This window comes from Oxyura jamaicensis, chromosome 6 (genome assembly GCF_011077185.1).
Source record: "Oxyura jamaicensis isolate SHBP4307 breed ruddy duck chromosome 6, BPBGC_Ojam_1.0, whole genome shotgun sequence".
NCBI classification, from domain to species: domain Eukaryota; kingdom Metazoa; phylum Chordata; class Aves; order Anseriformes; family Anatidae; genus Oxyura; species Oxyura jamaicensis.
In genome coordinates this window covers 20,367,510-20,386,715 of record NC_048898.1, presented here as the reverse complement: position 1 = coordinate 20,386,715, position 19,206 = coordinate 20,367,510, and the positions used below count along the sequence as shown (strand labels likewise).

Genomic DNA, 19,206 nt, shown 5'->3' with positions numbered 1-19,206 from the left:
TCAAATAAATGTTAAGACATGGAGAATACAAATAGGGAAACTTCCAAGTTTATATAACTCGGTTCTCATATCTGTATGAGAAGGGAAGATAGAGCAGATAAAAAGTGATGCTAATTTGATTTTCTGTGTTGTTTTGGAATGATGTCAAAATGAAGCACTGGACTTCACTAACTGCATATCAATACTTCCCAGTGGCATCCTGCTTCTGGGAACCCTCTTCCCCACAACAAAACAATAACTACAGCAACAACAACAAAAGAAACACCCTAAAAATAGGCATTTGTTACTGTGCTGATAGCTGCTTTCTTTCTCACCATCTTCACAACGTTATTTGTTTGATAATTTTGGTTTTAAAGAATGGACACCTACCACATCATTATGGATAAAAAAGGTATTCCATAGAACTTGTTTTTTTCATGCAGGAACTCATATTCAGAAATACTGAACTTTTGACTCACTATCCAGAAGTTTCAGAATAGTGGTGCCTTGATCTTCTCATTTGCTAGTCCTTTGGGCATCTGTTAACATTAGTATGCTGGAGAACCTTAAAATCAGGTGTTGAACTATAAAGACAACTCTAAGGCAACTAGATATAAAAAAGTTGTTTGTGTAGTGAAAAGTGACACATTTTCAATTGCATTTTCAATGTGTGAATTTGGCTCTTATTATTGAAAAATTCTAATCAACTCCCTTAAATTTATTTTGTTTTGATAGAGAACAAAATTTTAGAGTATTTAATCAATAGAAATGTAATAAGAGGGATATATAGTATTTGCTTCAGAAGGAAGCACGCAATTCAGATAACATTTTTTTCTTTGTAAATCTTTCTGTTTCTTAATATAATTAAAATTTTGAGATTATATATATATATATTTTTTTTTTCAATGGGGAGTTTTAGTTACATGACTGTACATTTCTGTACACAAATACTTGCATGCAAATGCTTTCTACTCAGTAAAATACACAGCCTTTGAATTAATCTTGCTCCTATTCTGTGTCAGTTCTTGACTGCTCTATTTTAACTTGGAGCTTTTTTATTAAGTTACAGTTCTCATATCTGCCTCAAATGACACTCCACTGTTAAAAAATCTTCTGTTTTTTTTTGTTTGATTTCCAGTCCCACTTTTTGCTGATTTTAGATGTTTCCATTTTTATAGTGGAGATATATATATAGTGGAGGTCTGATCAATCCATTTTACAGTGTTCTGGCAGTAATGACAAGAGGATCAGTTCAGTATAGTCTTATTGAATGACCTCCACTGGTGATTCAAATTTCTGTCTTTGCTTTCAAAACTTACAAGATTTGTTTTGGAAAACATATTTTTACAAGATTAGCTCAGAAGAATAGATAGTTGACTGCTACATTTATATGACAAAAATAACACTGAAAATGCTTCTTTAACTCATTTATATTTAAATGGGCAATCTTCACATTTATATGATAATGTATGATATAATGTTGTAAAAATCTTCAGCTGTGAGTTAAATCTATGGAATGTTTTTAAAGGAAAATATACAAATAGATCATTCCATGAAATGATATGCAAAACTTTTTAGTCTAAATCCTGACCTGCAAGTGACCTTCAAATTAATAAGACTTCAGTCCTTTATCTGAACAGATGCTAAAAGGGCAAGGTCCTGAGCTCCATATATATATAATTAGTAAGCGACTCTAGAATGGATTTAAAATGGATTATGTTAATTCTGATCTTGGAGACAGCAGTCAAAAACCTTCCAGATGAACTAACAGTGTTCTGATAAGCTGATCTGTATAATTTAAATACAAACCTTTTATACGATTTTGATGCTATTATGGTTTTATTCCCCAGAAATCTCACCATGTAGCCCCTCTTGGTCATTTGCTATTAGAAAAAAGAAAAAAAAAAAATCAAAACCCACACACATAATACCCCCAGACCCATTCTTATCTGCAACATTCCTGTTGCCTTATGTATATTTTATATAAACCAAGCATATAATAAACAAAAGCGCCTAATTTACACTTGAAACCTCTTTATTTGCAGTCTCCTGAAAGCAGTTGTGTTCTAGAATAAAAGAGAAGGTTTTGCCTATCCTCTGCTGAATTGTTAGCTTAGCTTAGAAATGCATTGATTGAGAAAATTAAAAAAGTGTTTATTTCAGAATGAACCACTAAGTTACAACTAAACTATTAACAACTTACAATTGCTTGTCTGCGGAAGGGAAGGTATCAGTTTGAATGTTATTTCAGTTTGAACATGAAGACCTATTCTGTCTATAAAGTAATACCCAGAAGAACCACAAGTGAAAAAGTACACATTTCTAGTTTTTCTTTAACATTTTCAATGGATGTTGCAGGTATTCTGCTTTCCCCTTTCAAAATGATTCAGTAATTTTACATTGCTGATTTTTTTGGACTTCAAAAAGAAAAAGGAGCCAAGGTTGTAAAACAAAAAGCTAAAAATGGGCTAAAGAGATTGCTTTGCATTTTTGGAAAGGTTTGGAACTAAATAGCAAGGTTTGATCTGAGTTTGAATCTGAGTTTGATCTCAGATTTTCTCCTTTTCCTATTCAATACCAAGCTAGAAGGCATTGGTTCACTTTAGTCCATTATAATAGGCCAAAATAAATGCATTTTTATAAAAGCCTCCTGGACTGAGTGGATGGTAAGAATGCTGTGTAAAGGAAAATTCACATCTACAGATAATTGCTGTCCTATTACATATTAAACTGTCTGTACTAAAAGTAATAATCTTGTGCAATATTCATATAAAATGCAACAATTTACTGGGAGTTCAGATCCTGTTGTCAGTACAGCATTTTCAATATCATTTATTTTATATGATGGATACAAGTTATTTTCATTTTTCCTGAAATGCCCCATAATTTCATTTAAATAACTTTATCATGAAAAAGATTAATGAAAAAATACTTTATCGTGATATTTTGTGCGTAGACAACCAATTTCAGTATAGCCTGTTTCAATCCTTCCCCTACAGTTACCTATCTTCATAACTTACGGACTTGAGAAGAAATATTTCTTGGTGTTTTCTTTTTTTCCCCCTTTCAGGCCATGTCTTCTGTATTTCTGCTAGAAATAGTCTGTAGGCTAACAGAACACTGAAGAACACTGCAAATTATACAATCTTTGTTGTTTTTTTGTTTGGAAAACCTTTTGACCTTAAAGCTTATTCAAAGCAGTCATTTTGTTGGTGGGGTATACTGTACTTTGTTAGAACAGTAAATTAGATGCATGACTTACAGGAAAATATGTTAGACCGCTGGAAAAAATGTTGCTCAAATAAGTTTATGCATGTCTTTTCTAGCTACAGATGGTGGAAGGAGAGCGGGTATGGATGTGTGTGTGTGTTCACGTACACCTAAAGAAACCACATATGTGCAGGCACACTTTTCCAAGATTGTTTTTATTGTTTGGTACATATACTGCAGTGTTGAATGATTGGCAATTTGTGTTTCAAAACCAAAAATTAATTTAAACAACAACAACAACAACAAAATCAATCTAGAAGGAGAGAGAGTTGTTAAAATTTTAATGCCTCTGTTCCACAAGCTTTTACGTGTGGTATTAGGAATATATTGATCAGAAGAGCTACTTACAATCTTGACTTGACTGAGTTGCTCTGACAGTTCACTGTTTTTTTTTTCCAAATGAAAGCTGTGTATGGATGACCTTTTTTCACATTACTCATTTTTCTAAGAACATAGTAATTCAATTAGATAGTGATTGATTGCATGTATGATATTGATATCCTGTATCTAATAAACAATGTATTAAAATTTGAGAAGAAAGTTATATAATTTGCTTTTAATCTCTTTGTAGGTACTACTCTGCTTTAAAGACAATGGAACAGCTAGAAAATCTGTATCTTCCTAGAGTTAGCCAATACCGTTTTTGCCAGATAATGATAGAAAATCTTCCAAAACTACGTGAAGAAATAAAAGAAATTTCTATGTCAGATCTCAAGGATTTCTTAGAGAGTATTCGAAAGCATTCTGACAGAATTGGGGAAACTGCAATGAAGCAGGTAAGTCTACCTAACAAGATGACTTGAAAACTGACCTAAAGCTGCAAAACAAAGATGCTAACATCTAATGTAGTTTCTTCCTCTGGATGTGAAGTTGACAATTCCAACAGTCTGTCTAGGCAGCAGCATTACCCCTCAGTAGCATTCAGTTTTTCCTTTCAGATTTGTATCTGTGTACTAGACAAGAAGTATTTTCCTCCCTGGGAATGGAAGGGAAAGTGCTGTGTATCTTAAGTTGCAATAATTAAATAATTAAACAATAAAATCGTGACATGCTTAGTCAGCTCCTACGTAGTCTGTAACTCAGCTACTGCACCAAAACAGAGCAGTGCATCTGGCCAGCTTGCAAGGATGAATAAGACTAAAAGATGTGTTGAGATTACTGCCCAGTTCTTTCTGAAGTGCTACTAATACAGGGTATATTATTGGCATATTACCCTCCAGAGGCATGCTAAGAGGGATGAGAACTAAGGAGAGAGCCAGGATGAGATTTGAACAGATGGAGCCCTTGCCTAATCTATCACAAAATATTCTACCACTTCAAAGCACTGGTGCAGGGCAAGTTCAGGGCAAACAGTTAATGCTTTTAAAAATTATTTGGAGAGCAAGTGAAGTTTTAACTTGACTTCTTGCTGAGCAGAGTTCATGTTGGGTTGTCATTTTGTCATCTAAAGTTTTTAGAATTTTGTCTTTCAGAAACAAAATTCTTGTAAAATGTAGTGTTGATTAGTATAAATGAAACTTAATTGTGTCTCTCAACAAGGGTTCTTTGGATACTGGATATTGTATTGTCCTGTGTCATACCTGAGGAAAACAGCATCTCTCCACACTTAAACACAAGATTATACAGTGATACCTTGGTGCATTTCTTTCAACAATATGGCAACATAGTGCATTTGACTTCTGCAGCTGACTGTTTGCTAGGGCTTAACTGAAAACAGCAAATAGCTGGAGAATTTTGTTATGATAACTGTACTTCAGTACTTCATTTAAATGTTGATTCTGTGCTTGCAGTTTGATAGGGAAAATTGGGAAGATGACTTTTTTTAATATTTTTTTTTCTACTGCATTCTGGAGATTTGGGAAAAACTGTGCAAAAACTCTCTGTTTTGATGAATTCTGAACTAGAATTCATCACCCCAAACTGATTAAGGACAAAATAATCAGTATGGGTTGAGAGCACACATCCTGCAGTTAGCCTGATTTGTATTTAATATCACCACCTGTTTTTCATGGCATAGCATATACTTATCAATTATGAAATTTACATGACATCCCTCTCAATTGGTACTACTTTTAAAACAGGCACAACAGCAGAAAACCTTTAGTACCACTCTTCAGAAGCAGAATAACGTAAACTATGGTCGGAATATGCATTTAGGTAGAAGCAGAATTTTGGAATCCAAGAACGAAATTACATTGAAGCGAACGTTTGAAGAAGATGATGAACATGAAGAAGAGGTGATGTTTTACTAAATCAATACATCTTATTTAAAGTGGATTTTGTAGTTTATTGAAAAAACTTGGAGTACACTGTCTATAGATGGAACAATGTTAGAAGGGGCAAGGGAACACTTTCAAGGGACACCAGACAGGATCAGCATTTTTGGGGGAAAACAAAGTGAAAAATATCAATTGTATGAATGATAGCTTTAGTATCATGTTGGGGGGACATTCAATTGAATAGAAATTGTAATTATTCAGGAATTCAATTGCAAGTTACATTATATAGTACCTGCCCACTGCAAATGTTATTGGACATAGTGGAATATTCCTCTGTTGTTAAAGCCAGCATTTATTTGTTGAGGACTTCAGCTTGTGTTAGAAGCCTTTCAGCTATTGAACACTTAGTATCCATAAATTGAAAAAAATGGTAAATATTTAGACCATTAAATCTAAGGTCTAAATGGTGGAAAACCCTGTGAAAAGAATGTTTTCATAACACAAAATCTAATACTGTAAGACAGAAAGAGGAGAAAGTGAAGCAGTTAATTTACTCTTCTTCTGTGTTAAAACAGTCTCTTTTTGGGTTCTGAACTACTGGCAAAAAGACTGATGCAGTTGCTCTTCAAGACATTAATGCAAACTAATTCTACCACTTTGTGTCAAAACAGCAGCTTTTATAGCCATAAAACCTGTCAACGCGGTTAATTTTGCTGGACCCAATTTGGTCTGGCTTTTGTCAACCCCAATGTATTTCCATATTCACCTGAAACTTATATTTATCAGTCTCTTAACTTCTCACCCTACTAAATGATTAGTTCTTCCTTAAATATTTCCAAATATTTAAGAAGCCAAATTGAGCAGTTTTAAAGATGAGGGCACTAAGACTGAATTTGAAAGTTAGGGACATTTCCTATCAAGTAAGATGTCTTACCAAGTATGTATTAAATGGGCAAGTTCTGCTGGTATTGTGTCACATTTTGCAGATTATATGCTTTTTAAGATTTATAACTTCTTCCTTTCCTCAGGTTTTAACTGCTCAAGATCTTGTAGACTTTTCTCCAGTCTACAGGTGTTTGCACATTTACTCTGTTTTGGTATGTATTAAGGTGACTTTAAAAGATCTTTTACTTTTTTTCAAGTTGAACGTTCTTTTTTATTATTATTTTTTGCAAGGAAGCATATTTCTTCTAGTAGTTGTAGTTCTGGATGAACCAGATGAAACGTATATACCATGGACACAGGACGTGACTGTATATTTTATTTGATATGAATTATAAAGGACACACAGCAAGACTTACTAATTATGTAAGTGGTTTTAAGAATATGGCAAAATGTATGTCTGTTTCAATATTGATACCACCATTTTTGTGGTTCCCCCCTAGTGTTCCATGTTACCTGAATGACTGGGGGGAGATGATCAGTATTGCAAAACATAGGAATATTCATTCTAATTCTTGTGTATCAGAATGGCAGAGAAAAATAGCAAGTGAAACCTGGAGATTGTGACAGACTGTACTCAAACAGATTAGATTAGATTCAATGGTGGAGACACGATAGCCCCATTTCAGCTTCTGTGGAAGAAGAATACACTAGCTAACAAGATGAAAACTTTTTGGGGGAAACTCAGTAGCAAATGATTTATTATTTTCTCACCTTTCTTATGTCTCAGTTACATTTGAATTCAGATTACATACAGAAAAAATGTTAAGGGTGTATAGATGAAATACTTTTGAGTATTGCTAATCCTGCAATTTCAGTTGGATCTGGCTTTGACCATTCAGGCTGGGTTACATTCTTCCTGTGGAACACTTGCAGCTGTATAACATGAAATTTTGTATCTTGAAGTAATTTTTAGTGTTATTTCACTGTTAATTTTTCTTAAAGAAAGAATCCAGACAAAAGCATCTGTAATTACATCAGTTATTATTCATCTCAGTGAAAAGGAACAGAAAGACAGGCTGCCAGAACTGTTATAAAAGAGTAGACCATTTCTTTCTACAGAGGAAATAAGTATGAAGTAACATGAGTAATATAAAGTATACCAGCTGACTTCTGCGTATTCTTCCTTTAGTGTAAAAAAGGAATGGGAAATAAAATTGATAGATGACATTTAAAGGTAATATATGATTATGGTCTTCATTGTGTCAAGGATCCTGATGTTGGGTCCTTGATTTAAGGATATGCTCTTTGGGTTTGCACAGAAGGAACGTTTGCCAGCTTACAAATTTACTGGAGGCAGAAAACAACGTGGGAGTGCTCTCTGATGTTAAAAGCCTTGAGCCCCTTAGAAAAAAGGCTTGTTGATGTCTTCAGAACGGGGCTTCTGTCTTTCCTGCCAACATCATTCAATTAATAAGCCATGGTAACAATATCAAGAAATGTACATTAACCACTTCTTGGATTCCTTCTCTTTTACCTCCTATTGTAAAACACTTTTTTTTTTTTGGAGTTTACAAAACTTCATGATGACAGCAAAGGAGAGGAGTTTATACAAAAATCATTACACTAGTATATTGAAGACTTAGCTCACATCAGACATCACCTTCTTGGTGAATTCTCTCTCTCGTACAAAGCTGTAGAAAATACTCTCTTTTAACATAGAACAAACGTTTTCTACTCTTTTTTATATCTCCAAATGAGTACCTACAATTTTTTGCAAGATACATACACACCAAAAATGAACTTGTATTTATTGACAACTAAGCTTTCTTGCTTAACCTCTAGACAGTAGAATGATGAGGTTATTAAAAAATATTTAAAAGGTGAATCACTTATATAGAAAAAAAAATCATAGTTAAATAAGACTGACTAAAATATTTGCTAGCTGTTCAGATGGGAAGAAACTTTTATTTCAGGGCAGCTTATATTGTACTTACTAATTTTGATTTTCTTGCAACTTCCTGTGATGTGTCTGAGAAGCATAAAGTGAGAGACAGTTCATATAGCCCATTATGACTGTACATTTCTGTGTTTTAAATGTGAGAGACATCCCATATAATTTCAGTTTTATACTTGTCACTCTCATTATTATGAGGTTCAGTCTCTTCATTACACCTTTTTCTCCATTACTCCTTTTGGTGGTGGAAGGAGTCATATTTTTGATAGTGTAGTCTTTACACTGAGACTGTATATTTAAGCAATGTACAATTATATATAACAATGTCATTATGTGAGATGCTGTATATTTAATTTTTACTGAGAACGCCCTTTTGTATGCAATACCACCTTTTAACTAAATGCTATGTTAGTATAAAATAAATGTAACTATGGTGTGAAACATTTGATACATGAGCAGTATTCTTACAATTTATAACCTAGCATTAACTGATTTATTATTTCTGTTAATATAAACTCATAAACTTTTGGAAGCTGGGCAAAAGAAATACATTATTTAGGTATATTTTATCTTGGCTTTCCTTTGCTTATTTAGTGCATAAATCACCAGAATAGTTGCTGTACTCTACTGATTGCTTTGGAGCATATGTTTAAAATAGTTGTTATGCCTGAATTGCTGATCTTGATTGCATAAGATAGCATAGTGTATAATTATTCATGAGATATTTTACATCTCAGTATTTGGTGTGGATTTGAGAAGAACACCTAGTCTTTTTTGCTTGAGAAGCTTCTGTCAGGACTAAGAGATTTGGCATTGGGAGTAGAATTAAATAATGGCTTTCTGCATCTGAAAACTATTTTGAATATTTGGGCTGGAGATGACTGCTCAGCATGTCTGATAAGTATGTGTTAGTATGAATTACAGCAGACTGTAAACTTCTTCTGTAGTAGAAAGAGTCCTGTAAAATACGCATCTTATTTACAAGTGGGTTTATTTTTAAACAGTTTCTTTTTTTTACTTCTGTATTTTGCTAGGTTTTCATTAGTTCTAAATATGACAAAATACTCATTATGAACTTAAAATATTAAAATCAAATTTTCTTTTTTACATCTTATAAAAGAGGTAAGTAATGCTGTAGCATTACAGTAGCATGCAGTCTTATTTTGATTATATTTTGATTCTTTTTTTTTTTTTTTTAAGATTTTTTGGAAGTCTAAGTAATGGAATTCTAAATAGCACAGGCGTAATAATAGGCTCATGATGTAAAAAACAACCTTAAAAATGCTAAGCTGACTTATTCTGCTTGCATACAAATTACATTGCATTCAGTAGGTAGATAAGTGAATATAACACTGATTTTAAATGGACAGATGGTTTCTACTGAATGGTCATCTTAACGAGATGGCTTGGATGTCACTTGAATTCCTCACAATGTAATTATTAGGCACAGAGGGTGTTGTATTTTGAGGACTGTGATAGGAAAAAAAATCCACATCCATTGTCAGTATATTTAGCAATTCCAAAGAAAATAAGCAAATACTCAACTCTGTTGTGCTCTGTCAAAGCTCTTGCATTCAGATGTATCATATAAACACAGAAACAGCATTGTAACTTAACTTTGCAATGCAGACAGTTTCTTGAATAACCTAAAGAACCATTTTAAGAGGCATAAAGTTTCAGTTATAGAACAACAGGTAATATACCTATCTATAAGTATTAATATAGTCTGAAGGCTATAGTTTAAAACATAAATGTTGCTTAAAATGTCTAATATTGTATGATGAAATACAGTAGATATGAGCTTTTTTTTTTCTTTATGGTACGTTGTGTAGGCTTTTTTTAAGCAATCTGTTTATTTCATGCATGCAAAACTTCACTGATATCAGCTGTAAGTCTCTATGTGGAACAAATGCAAAATATGTGGCTTAGTTTAAAACAGAGAATTCTACCCTTATTTTTAATAAGTGTCTTGTAATACTGAGAAAATGTTTTTGTTTTAACTATTTTTGTCCTCCTTTAGGGTGATGGAGAAATATTTGAAAATTACTACAGAAAGCAAAGAAGGAAACAAGCAAGATTAGTTCTGCAGCCGCAATCAAGCATGGTAAGCATGGCAACCAATACTTTACTTTTTGCATTGAATTACGTTGTACCTAGTAATTAATGTTATTTTTATTCTTCTTTTCTTTTTCACTGCAAGCATGAAACAGTAGAAGGCTATAGAAGATACTTCAGTCAGATTGTAGGGTAAGTTTTCTAAATGGAGGTTTATTTCAGTTTTACTATAGTGATGCTTAATTTACCCTTTTTTCTTCCATTGTCCAGAAACCTCAGCAAGATTCAGTTTCTGCACAAATCATGTGGGTGTTGGTAGCTGAATCTGAGCAATGAAAAGCATTCATATCCTACCAGTACAGTGCCCCACAAAGACCCTCCAGCACCCTGGTGTACCAGGGGGCACAAAGCAAGCTTTTCACAGTTTGACTTTGTGCTGGGCAAAGCAGAACACCAAAACTACCAAAGTGTTACTGCTCCAGTGGGAAAGGTTTTGACTATACTTGTGCGCGAAAGAGTTTGCTCTAATGTTAAAAGACAATTTAATTTAAGTATTGCTTTATTTTAGTTTCTTTGTAGTAGAAGACCACATTTTACACGTAACCCAAGGACTGGTAACCAGAACATACACTGATGAACTCTGGAACATGGCCCTTTCAAAGATCATTGCTGTTCTTAGAACGCATTCAGTAAGTGAAAAGATTTATCAGTATTTCAGTTTAAAACCTTTTACCCAAGAGTTCTGTGTGTATAAAACTGAGATAATAAAAAAGTGAAAAAATACACCCCTCTCATGTTTTCTTCTCCTTGTGATTAAAAATTTCTCAGATATGGGAGGGAGCCTGCCAAGCTTTTGTTTTTTCCCAACAGTATCAGGCTGTGATCCACAGCCATGGGCTATTTGCATAATCCTCCACTGATTTACAACTCACTGGGTCTTCCAAACGTTCTCTTAGTCCAGCAGTTTAGAATATGCAGAGTTAATCTGCTGTTATTATTGCAATCCTTCCTCATTAGTCTCAACTGACCTCTTCATTAGATCAGATTGAATAGTTCAGCACTGAAAGCACCACCAGGAAATAGTTCCTAATTATCATTCCAAATGCTGTGTTTCCAAAATAAACTCCACCAGCAAAACCCTTGGAGCTATCTCTTCAGTGCTATACTAGCAATATATTTATGTTGAAGTAAAGGTATTAAAAAAATCTTCAGGATGTTAGAATGTAATTCCATATCAGCTGAGTATTTCAGTATACTCATAAGGTACCTCCTAAAGGTACATTTCTATTCCAGCTCAAATTGTACTGTGTGCTACTTCTTATTCCTCAGTGAAAATCAGTGGAATACCATTGTTCACTGAGACTGGCTGATAGCAAATTATTTGAGTTTACCAGTAAGGGTTGGTTTGGCATAATATTTGCTATCAGAAAAAGTAGAAAACTTTTATCTTTCTCTTTTTTAATGTTTGCCAGTAGTGGTTTCTTTATAGAATGTTATTTTTAGTACAATTGGACTTTAATTTTAGGAATATTTTACTATCTATATATACTTAGAAAAACTGGGGAAAAATTCAGATTGCAGCTATAGTTTTATCACAGGAACTTTACTGATCAGTGTTATATGAGATGGTCTAATGACTTTTTAATTCATTTCAGAGAATTGGGATAAATTAAGAGATACGTATTTTTTTAAAACTAAATACTTTGCATGTTTGTTGGCTGTATATAGATTTATACACCTATTTAAGAGTACAGTACTTTAAGAAGTAATGTAATCTCTAATTTAAAGAACTCTTCCATGTAATGTCATTGATGTAGTTGATCGTTATTTCTTCTTAAAATGCATAACTCCTATCAAAACCAATTCTATGACAGTCTCTTTCTAACATCATCCTAGTACAGAATAATGTTTAGATAAATAGTATTGTCTTATGAGGTGTTGCAAACCAAGCCCTTACTTTATTTAAGTAGACTCAGAGCAAAAATTAAAGAAAGCTGAAACAGTCAAATATAGTCTCTAACCAATTTTACACTACCATGCTGCTTTAAATTATATAAATACAAGTATTTTTGTAATTTATCCACTATTGAAAATAATGAAGTTAAGGTAAAAATCAAATTTCAGTCATTTAGTCAACTAAAGAATTTAAGGCTGACCTTTTTTCATCAAATCTGTAATTTGAGTAAATATTGAGAAGGTATTTTCATAGGGTTTTTCCCTTACGTCTGAGGTGGTACAGTGTTAGCACTAGTTAGACCCAGGCTTAGTGTTCAACAGAAATTCCTGTGGAAATCTCTGATATTAACTTAGCAAAGCATTTTGATATATGCTTATATTTCATTAAAATAAATGTAATTTGCTGATTTTTGAATCTCAGTTCAACACTAATTTTTATTGCATCTCATATTTTAGTTTACTTTTCTGAGCTTTGTACTACTGATACATACTTTCACATAAGACATTGAGCAAAGGCTTTTATATAACTACACTAGGTAAAGATAAGTGAGTATAAGTTGTTTTTTACCAAGGCAGTCAGTTAGGTAAATGGGTAAGGCTGGAGAATTTAACCTTCTGTGCTAATGTTCTTTGAAAACATATGTCCACTATTTAAAACCATTTTAACAAAACCAGAATTTCTCACTTTCAGTCATATTGCAGTGATCCTGATCTTGTTCTGGAACTAAAGAATCTCATTGTAGTATTTGCTGATACTTTGCAGGTAGGTATTATATTAGTAATTTAACTGAAATTCATAGAGTCAAGTTTTTCCTTTAGATGAGTAAACACAGTGCTTTCGATCTCTGTCACATATATGAATCAAGTACAAAATAACACAATATTTTAAATAATTAATTATAATTTTATATTTCTTGCCCTTGTTCCACCTCTTCAGTATTACTAACTTAGTGTATGCATTCTGAGCTATCCAGCTAGCATGTAGTTATTCATATCTATGCAAAATCATTGTTAGCTTTGTAATTTTTGTACATTTTTGTCTTTTGACAACGTTTTACTTCTGATCTTAAGCAAGAATTAGCATTCCAGCTACTGTTAACTGTGTAACTAGGAGACCAGGTAAACATCATTAAAAAGTATTCTTGCAGTGTTTAACAGACTGATGAAAAAGATAGATTTTTGCATAAATAGCAGCCTAAATATTACAGAAAAATGGGACAAATTTCTGCTTGAAAACTGAAAGCATGGCATCAAATATTTATTAAAAAATGAATATGTAATCTTCTAATTGTAATGGTGTATTTACAGTAGTATAATTTGTTTTATAGAAGGGATAAGACTGAATAATCAGTCTCATCTCAGAGTTTTGAAGTGATATGATAAGAATGAATGTATTATTTCTTGAATTATCCATATTTTTATTTATTTATTTATTTTTTACCTCAGGGCTACGGTTTTCCTGTGAATCGACTCTTTGATCTTTTATTTGAGATAAGAGACCAGTACAATGAAACACTTCTTAAAAAGTGGTCTGGATTGTTCAGGTTAGTATTTCAAAGTAATTAATTGTGCTTTTCATATTGCATCTATTGTTTTTGTCTTGAAGTTTTCTTGATAGAGTTTTAATTCTGGAAGAATTGATTAAGTCTATATGAACTAATTAAGTCTATTTGTAGCTAATCTTTAGGGAGGAACCATTGAGGACTGTTTTTATGGTTAATGGGGAGAAGGAACCCTCCTTAATTGGGACTTTATTGGAGAGTCACCAAAGAGAAGGACACCTGTTTTTCTTCATTAGGAACCTAATCACCCTAGCTAGGCAATCACTATAGGTCATTTCGTTCCTAATTTAGGTTATCTTAATGTTTAAAGTTAGCTGATATGTATATCTCCCTGACAAGAGTTCTGACATTGCCAGTACATCATCATGTTCTTTTAATGCACATAGGTTTCCACCTCTTCCTTGGAATCGCTTGGTTGACCAAATTGTAAGCCTGGGAATAGAGTAGCCTGGAACTGTATTCAAAAGCCTGTTTGATAGGGTATGATATCTAAATATGCAGATGTTGTTTACCATAAAAGGTGTTATATCATATTGCAGAAAACGTTAAAATGAACTTGACCACTTAAGATTCTCAAGCTCTCTAGACACCTAATATAGTCAATGTACCAGTAGAGAAGTCCAGAGGATACTTCAGTAAAGCTGTGTCCATTTGTGTAAAGTTCTCTAAATCATCCATGTTGACTCTATGTAGCTGTGGTACTGAAGAGAGATGTTCTGGATATCTCCTTTAGTGTAGGCTAAGTGTAGGCTATCATAATTAACAAACGTCTCACTATGGTTTTCCTTGAAGTTGACTAGTTGATCTAAAGTTCCTTTATTGTATTAATTTTTTGAGACACACATAGTAAAATGTTTTCAGCTATTTTTGCTCTGTGATAATACATGGTTTAAAGAGTTAGCGTATAAAAGATACTTTCAAATTACTCTAAAAATAGTTTGGATTTCTGATATTAGAATGATCCCAATTCATAACATTTTGTGGTAATAAAATTTATATTCATTTACATATTTTTAGTACTTTCTGGATTTAAAATAAATTACACATCCCATTTTTTTTTTCACTTTATCAACAAATTCACCAGGGATATTTTTGAAGCAGACAACTACAGCCCTATTCCTGTAGCAAATGAAGAGGAATACAAAATAGTTATAAGCAAATTTCCCTTTCAAGATCCAGAACTTGATAAGGTAAGGAAAAGTTTTATGTTATTAAAGTTTGCCAAAATCAAATTAGGGACTCATAAGACAGTAATGATATTTATAATTAAAAAGTAATTAAAATTTGAAAAGTTAGGTAGATTAAGAGGCTAAATCACCTTCTCTGAATGTAATTATCTAGTAATAAATAAATATGAAAATTAAAGCTTTAGTCATTTGTTCTGATGCTTGAATGAATAATGAAACCCATTGTTTTGTAAACAAATTAATAATATGGTTTAATTAATACAATCTGTCTTTAATTAGTTAACTTAAATTTTGTTGCAAGACATTGAGTTTTGTAACCCAACAGTATATTATATATTGTAACATTGTAAAAGTACAAGTAATGATAAACAAGGATCTATTAGAGACAGCAACTTCTTTATTTCACTTTGTAAATTAATTATTTGTGTTTGGGCATGTGGGACAAAGCAGACACAAGGGAACTGTAAATAATTCTGCTCTACTGGCACCCCAGTAGGATATTCTTTCATAGCATCAGCCATTCTTTCACTAAAATATGCTTTCACAGAATGATGGCTAGTAAGTTCTGCTTTCTAAATATGGTTTTGGTAGTACTTATCAAGTAGTATTAGACATGTGGTGGAGTCTGCAGAGGAGAACTAAATCTAAGAACCACATGACAATTGGAGTAACAAGTGTAGAGGGAAATTGGTTTGTTCAAGATCCATCACTACAGATTATCTGCAAAACTAAAAAGAGATTAATTCTGTGATTCAGCAGTTCATAGAAAAGAATAGATACCCCAGAGGACTGATTCCATTTTGATGCATCTGTGATGCCTATTACAGTTTAAAATGAATTTCACCTCTGAAAATGTGTATTTCTCTACAATTAGTATAAAAAGAGATGAAATGTCTAATATTGCATTATAGATTAGGATGAACGAAATTCACAGTTTTACAAGTTAGTTTATCATAGGAGTTGCTTGCAGCACATTAAGCAGAACTGAAACCAGAACATGAGTAAATATTTAATATACCAAATCCAATCTGACTAGACAAAACATTCTTTTCTGCACTCTACTGTTCAGGAATATAAAGATGGAATGTGCCAAACTCTCATGATTTGATGATATAATTTAATGTCTGCGCTTTACTCCCTGTCCATATTCAGAAATTAAACTATTGGTTTTTCTTTCTTTTTTATTTTCTTGCTGGTTACTATAAGATTCTGTTGACAGAAAGAATGTTGTGTTCTTCTGTATTGACCAGACACCAGATACAGGATTGCACAACAAATTCCTTCTCCTAGACTGTTGAGTGTACGAAGGTTGATACTCAAGCACTGCTGTTAGAACATTGCGAAGATCTTTATAGTTGAATTACAATTGCTCTTGTTTTATCATAAAAATTGATTGCTTGAATCAGATGAACATATATTTGAAATAAATTTTATAATTAAAAATGTTTTCTATCACTGTTGAATGACACAAATGCATGGCACTTATACCACATACATTTCACATCAAATAATCTTAAATAAGGAGCTCTGGTTAGAAGGGTGGAAAGGTAATCTGTTTTGTCTTTTAATATAAAAACATTGAGCTGCTCTTGATTTACGCCTTATTTAGAGAAATTGAATTCTTCTGGGATGATACAGGTTGTTAATTATTTTTCTCTTGGATTAGGATCTTTCTGCAATAAACAGGAAATTGTTTTTCAGATTTCAAAAAAGTATATATTCAATGAGGAAATACCTGTTTTTTTGTGTGTAAATATAGTTGAACTTTTTTTTTGTCCATCCAAATACCATATCAACTTTAAAAATGAAATGAGAAGTGTAATTTTATTCTTGCAGATGACTAGTACTTCCCATGTATTCATCTACATTAATGAGAAGAATCCAAACTATGTTAAAATTTTGTGAATGATCTAGAGGTAAATACGCAATAGTAAATATATGTCTAAACATTCTCAAGATGCTTTGAGTATCTCAGACACATTGGACAACTTCTGATTTTTTTTTCTATTTCCCTTGTCAAACAGTAAGCATTTTTTTGAGCCTCTCATCACACTTAATTCTATATCTCGTCTATTCAGATTGTTTTCTAACGTGTTTGTAAAATGCTTTCTACAAAGGGAGCTTAAACTGCCTAATGTCTCTAAACTTTATTGTAATTAAAATAAGTGATAATGTTATATTTTGCTTCTAAGCTATTTAAAAGATTCAGAAGTCAGCTCAACACATACCACTGTTTATATTTGATGTAAAACATAAAAGTGTAAGAGATTAAAACACTGATAGCGTTAAGTGGTTTTCCAGTTGTTGTGTTTAATGCCTATCTCTTCTTAGAATAAGAACTTGAAGTATAAGATAGCATTGTCTTTTATTTTTACAGCAATCCTTTCCAAAGAAGCTCCCAATGTCTCAGTCAGTGCCTCAGATTTATATCCAGGTTAAGGAATTTATTTATGCAAGCCTTAAATTTTCAGAGTCACTTCACCGCAGGTGAGCTTTAAGTCTGAAGAATGTGAATGGGTATAAAGTAACCTATAACTTCCAGGTGAACTAACAATATATATTAAATTGAAAATACATTTTCTTGGGTACTTTCTTGTTGTGCTTGTTTAATAATTTACATATATAAGTTTATATACTTAACCTGATTTCCAATGCTATAACATATTTTATGTGTACATGTGTGTGTATGTATGCTGTGTGTGTAGGTGAAGGTAGCTTGGCATGGTGAATACTCTAAAGCAGTGCTGGGGCTTTTCAAACAGTATTGACTAATTCAAATAATCTGGAGATTTTTTGTTTAACAAACCCTGTAAGATTTCAAAAATATGCTTTTATACTGATCATTTCAGAAATAATTGTGTAGAACCCCCAATTACTTCAGTCTAGCTTTCCCGCTTTAGGGCTTTGAGTTTTCTTAGTGATGATTTCTCTTGCAATAAACTGCTGTCTGCATGCTAATTCCCTCTTCTTTCCCACCTTTTTCTGAAGGAAAACATCACAATTCTCCCATCTTGTTTACTCTTGTGCGTCTCAGAAGCTCAGTTTTAATTACATAAAATAACATTGTAGATCTGAAATCTGTGTGGTATTTGTGGCTGCTCACCCACTTCTGCACTGTTAAAGATGTAAATGACTCGCTTTCACACATTCTTAATTGATTCAGTTTATAATTTACACATACTAATTGGCACATGTTGACCTCTGTGGTAACTCATTAAAAAACACAAATTACTCTGTCCTAACTGCTGTGTCAATAAACATGTCCAAAATCTAAAAATAACAAGTTTTGCTTCAACATTGAAATTAAGTTAATGGATAATTTGGTAAGTGAAAGAAGTTTTTTGTGTGTTAGAACACAGACGATTTGAAGCAACCAAATATTCAATGCATATAGGTAATTCCGAACATGAAAACTTCTCTTTACAAGGAAGAAAATAAGTTTTACTTACAAGTATTGTCATGTACAGCACAGTTATACTGCATTTTTTTTTCAGCTCAACGGAAATAGATGACATGCTCAGAAAATCTACAAATTTGCTGCTAACCAGAACTCTAAGTAGTTGTTTACAGAACCTAATTAAGAAGCCTCATATAGGTTTAACAGAGGTAAGTTTAAAATACATACTCAAAACTGTACTTTTCTAAGAAAATTAGTCCTAAAACTATTCTTGTGAATTGTATTATAATATAGTATTAAGATTGTGTAATAAAAGAAAATTGTGTTTTCTTTAATGTTGACATTTTAAAAAGGTGAGAGAGGTATGAAGAATTGTCAATACCTACTATATAGATAAATAAAAAAAATACAGCGTTGGGTCTAGTCGGAAGTATATTTACATAAGGATGCTTACTGAGAGATAGGTGACAATGAAAGAGCTTTGTCTCCTGTATGATAAACAGGGGGTTGCAAGAAATTACCTGAAAACGCTTACTACTTTTCTTGCGTACAGGGCACAATTCTTGTATTCTGCTTCTGTCTAGCACTTAGCAGGATATTGCCAAGTTTAATTTTCCTTTAAAAAAAAGATAGGGAGAAATAGCAAATCACTCTATGAACATTCACTGCAGGCACATAGAAGGTCAGGAGAGAGAAGGTGACTGAAAGATGATGCATGATACTGCTGAAAAGGCATTAGACT

General features: G+C 32.7%; 1 protein-coding gene across 7 annotated transcripts in view; it reads left to right on the top strand.

The window, feature by feature from the left end:
- The window catches only part of EXOC6 (exocyst complex component 6), a 91,237-nt gene that overhangs the window by 25,502 nt on the left and 46,529 nt on the right, over positions 1-19,206 (top strand). For all 7 annotated transcript variants that reach the window (XR_004751880.1, XR_004751879.1, XM_035329864.1 and 4 more), the window contains exons 6-16: positions 3,821-4,025; positions 5,331-5,486; positions 6,497-6,565; positions 10,328-10,411; positions 10,508-10,554; positions 10,931-11,051; positions 13,010-13,081; positions 13,765-13,862; positions 14,965-15,070; positions 17,445-17,554; positions 18,562-18,673. Coding sequence is in view for 5 of the 7 variants with exons in the window: in XM_035329864.1 (XP_035185755.1) it covers positions 3,821-4,025; positions 5,331-5,486; positions 6,497-6,565; positions 10,328-10,411; positions 10,508-10,554; positions 10,931-11,051; positions 13,010-13,081; positions 13,765-13,862; positions 14,965-15,070; positions 17,445-17,554; positions 18,562-18,673 (1,180 nt within the window). In the remaining 2 variants the exon portion in view is untranslated. The remainder of the gene's footprint in view (positions 1-3,820; positions 4,026-5,330; positions 5,487-6,496; positions 6,566-10,327; positions 10,412-10,507; positions 10,555-10,930; positions 11,052-13,009; positions 13,082-13,764; positions 13,863-14,964; positions 15,071-17,444; positions 17,555-18,561; positions 18,674-19,206) is intronic.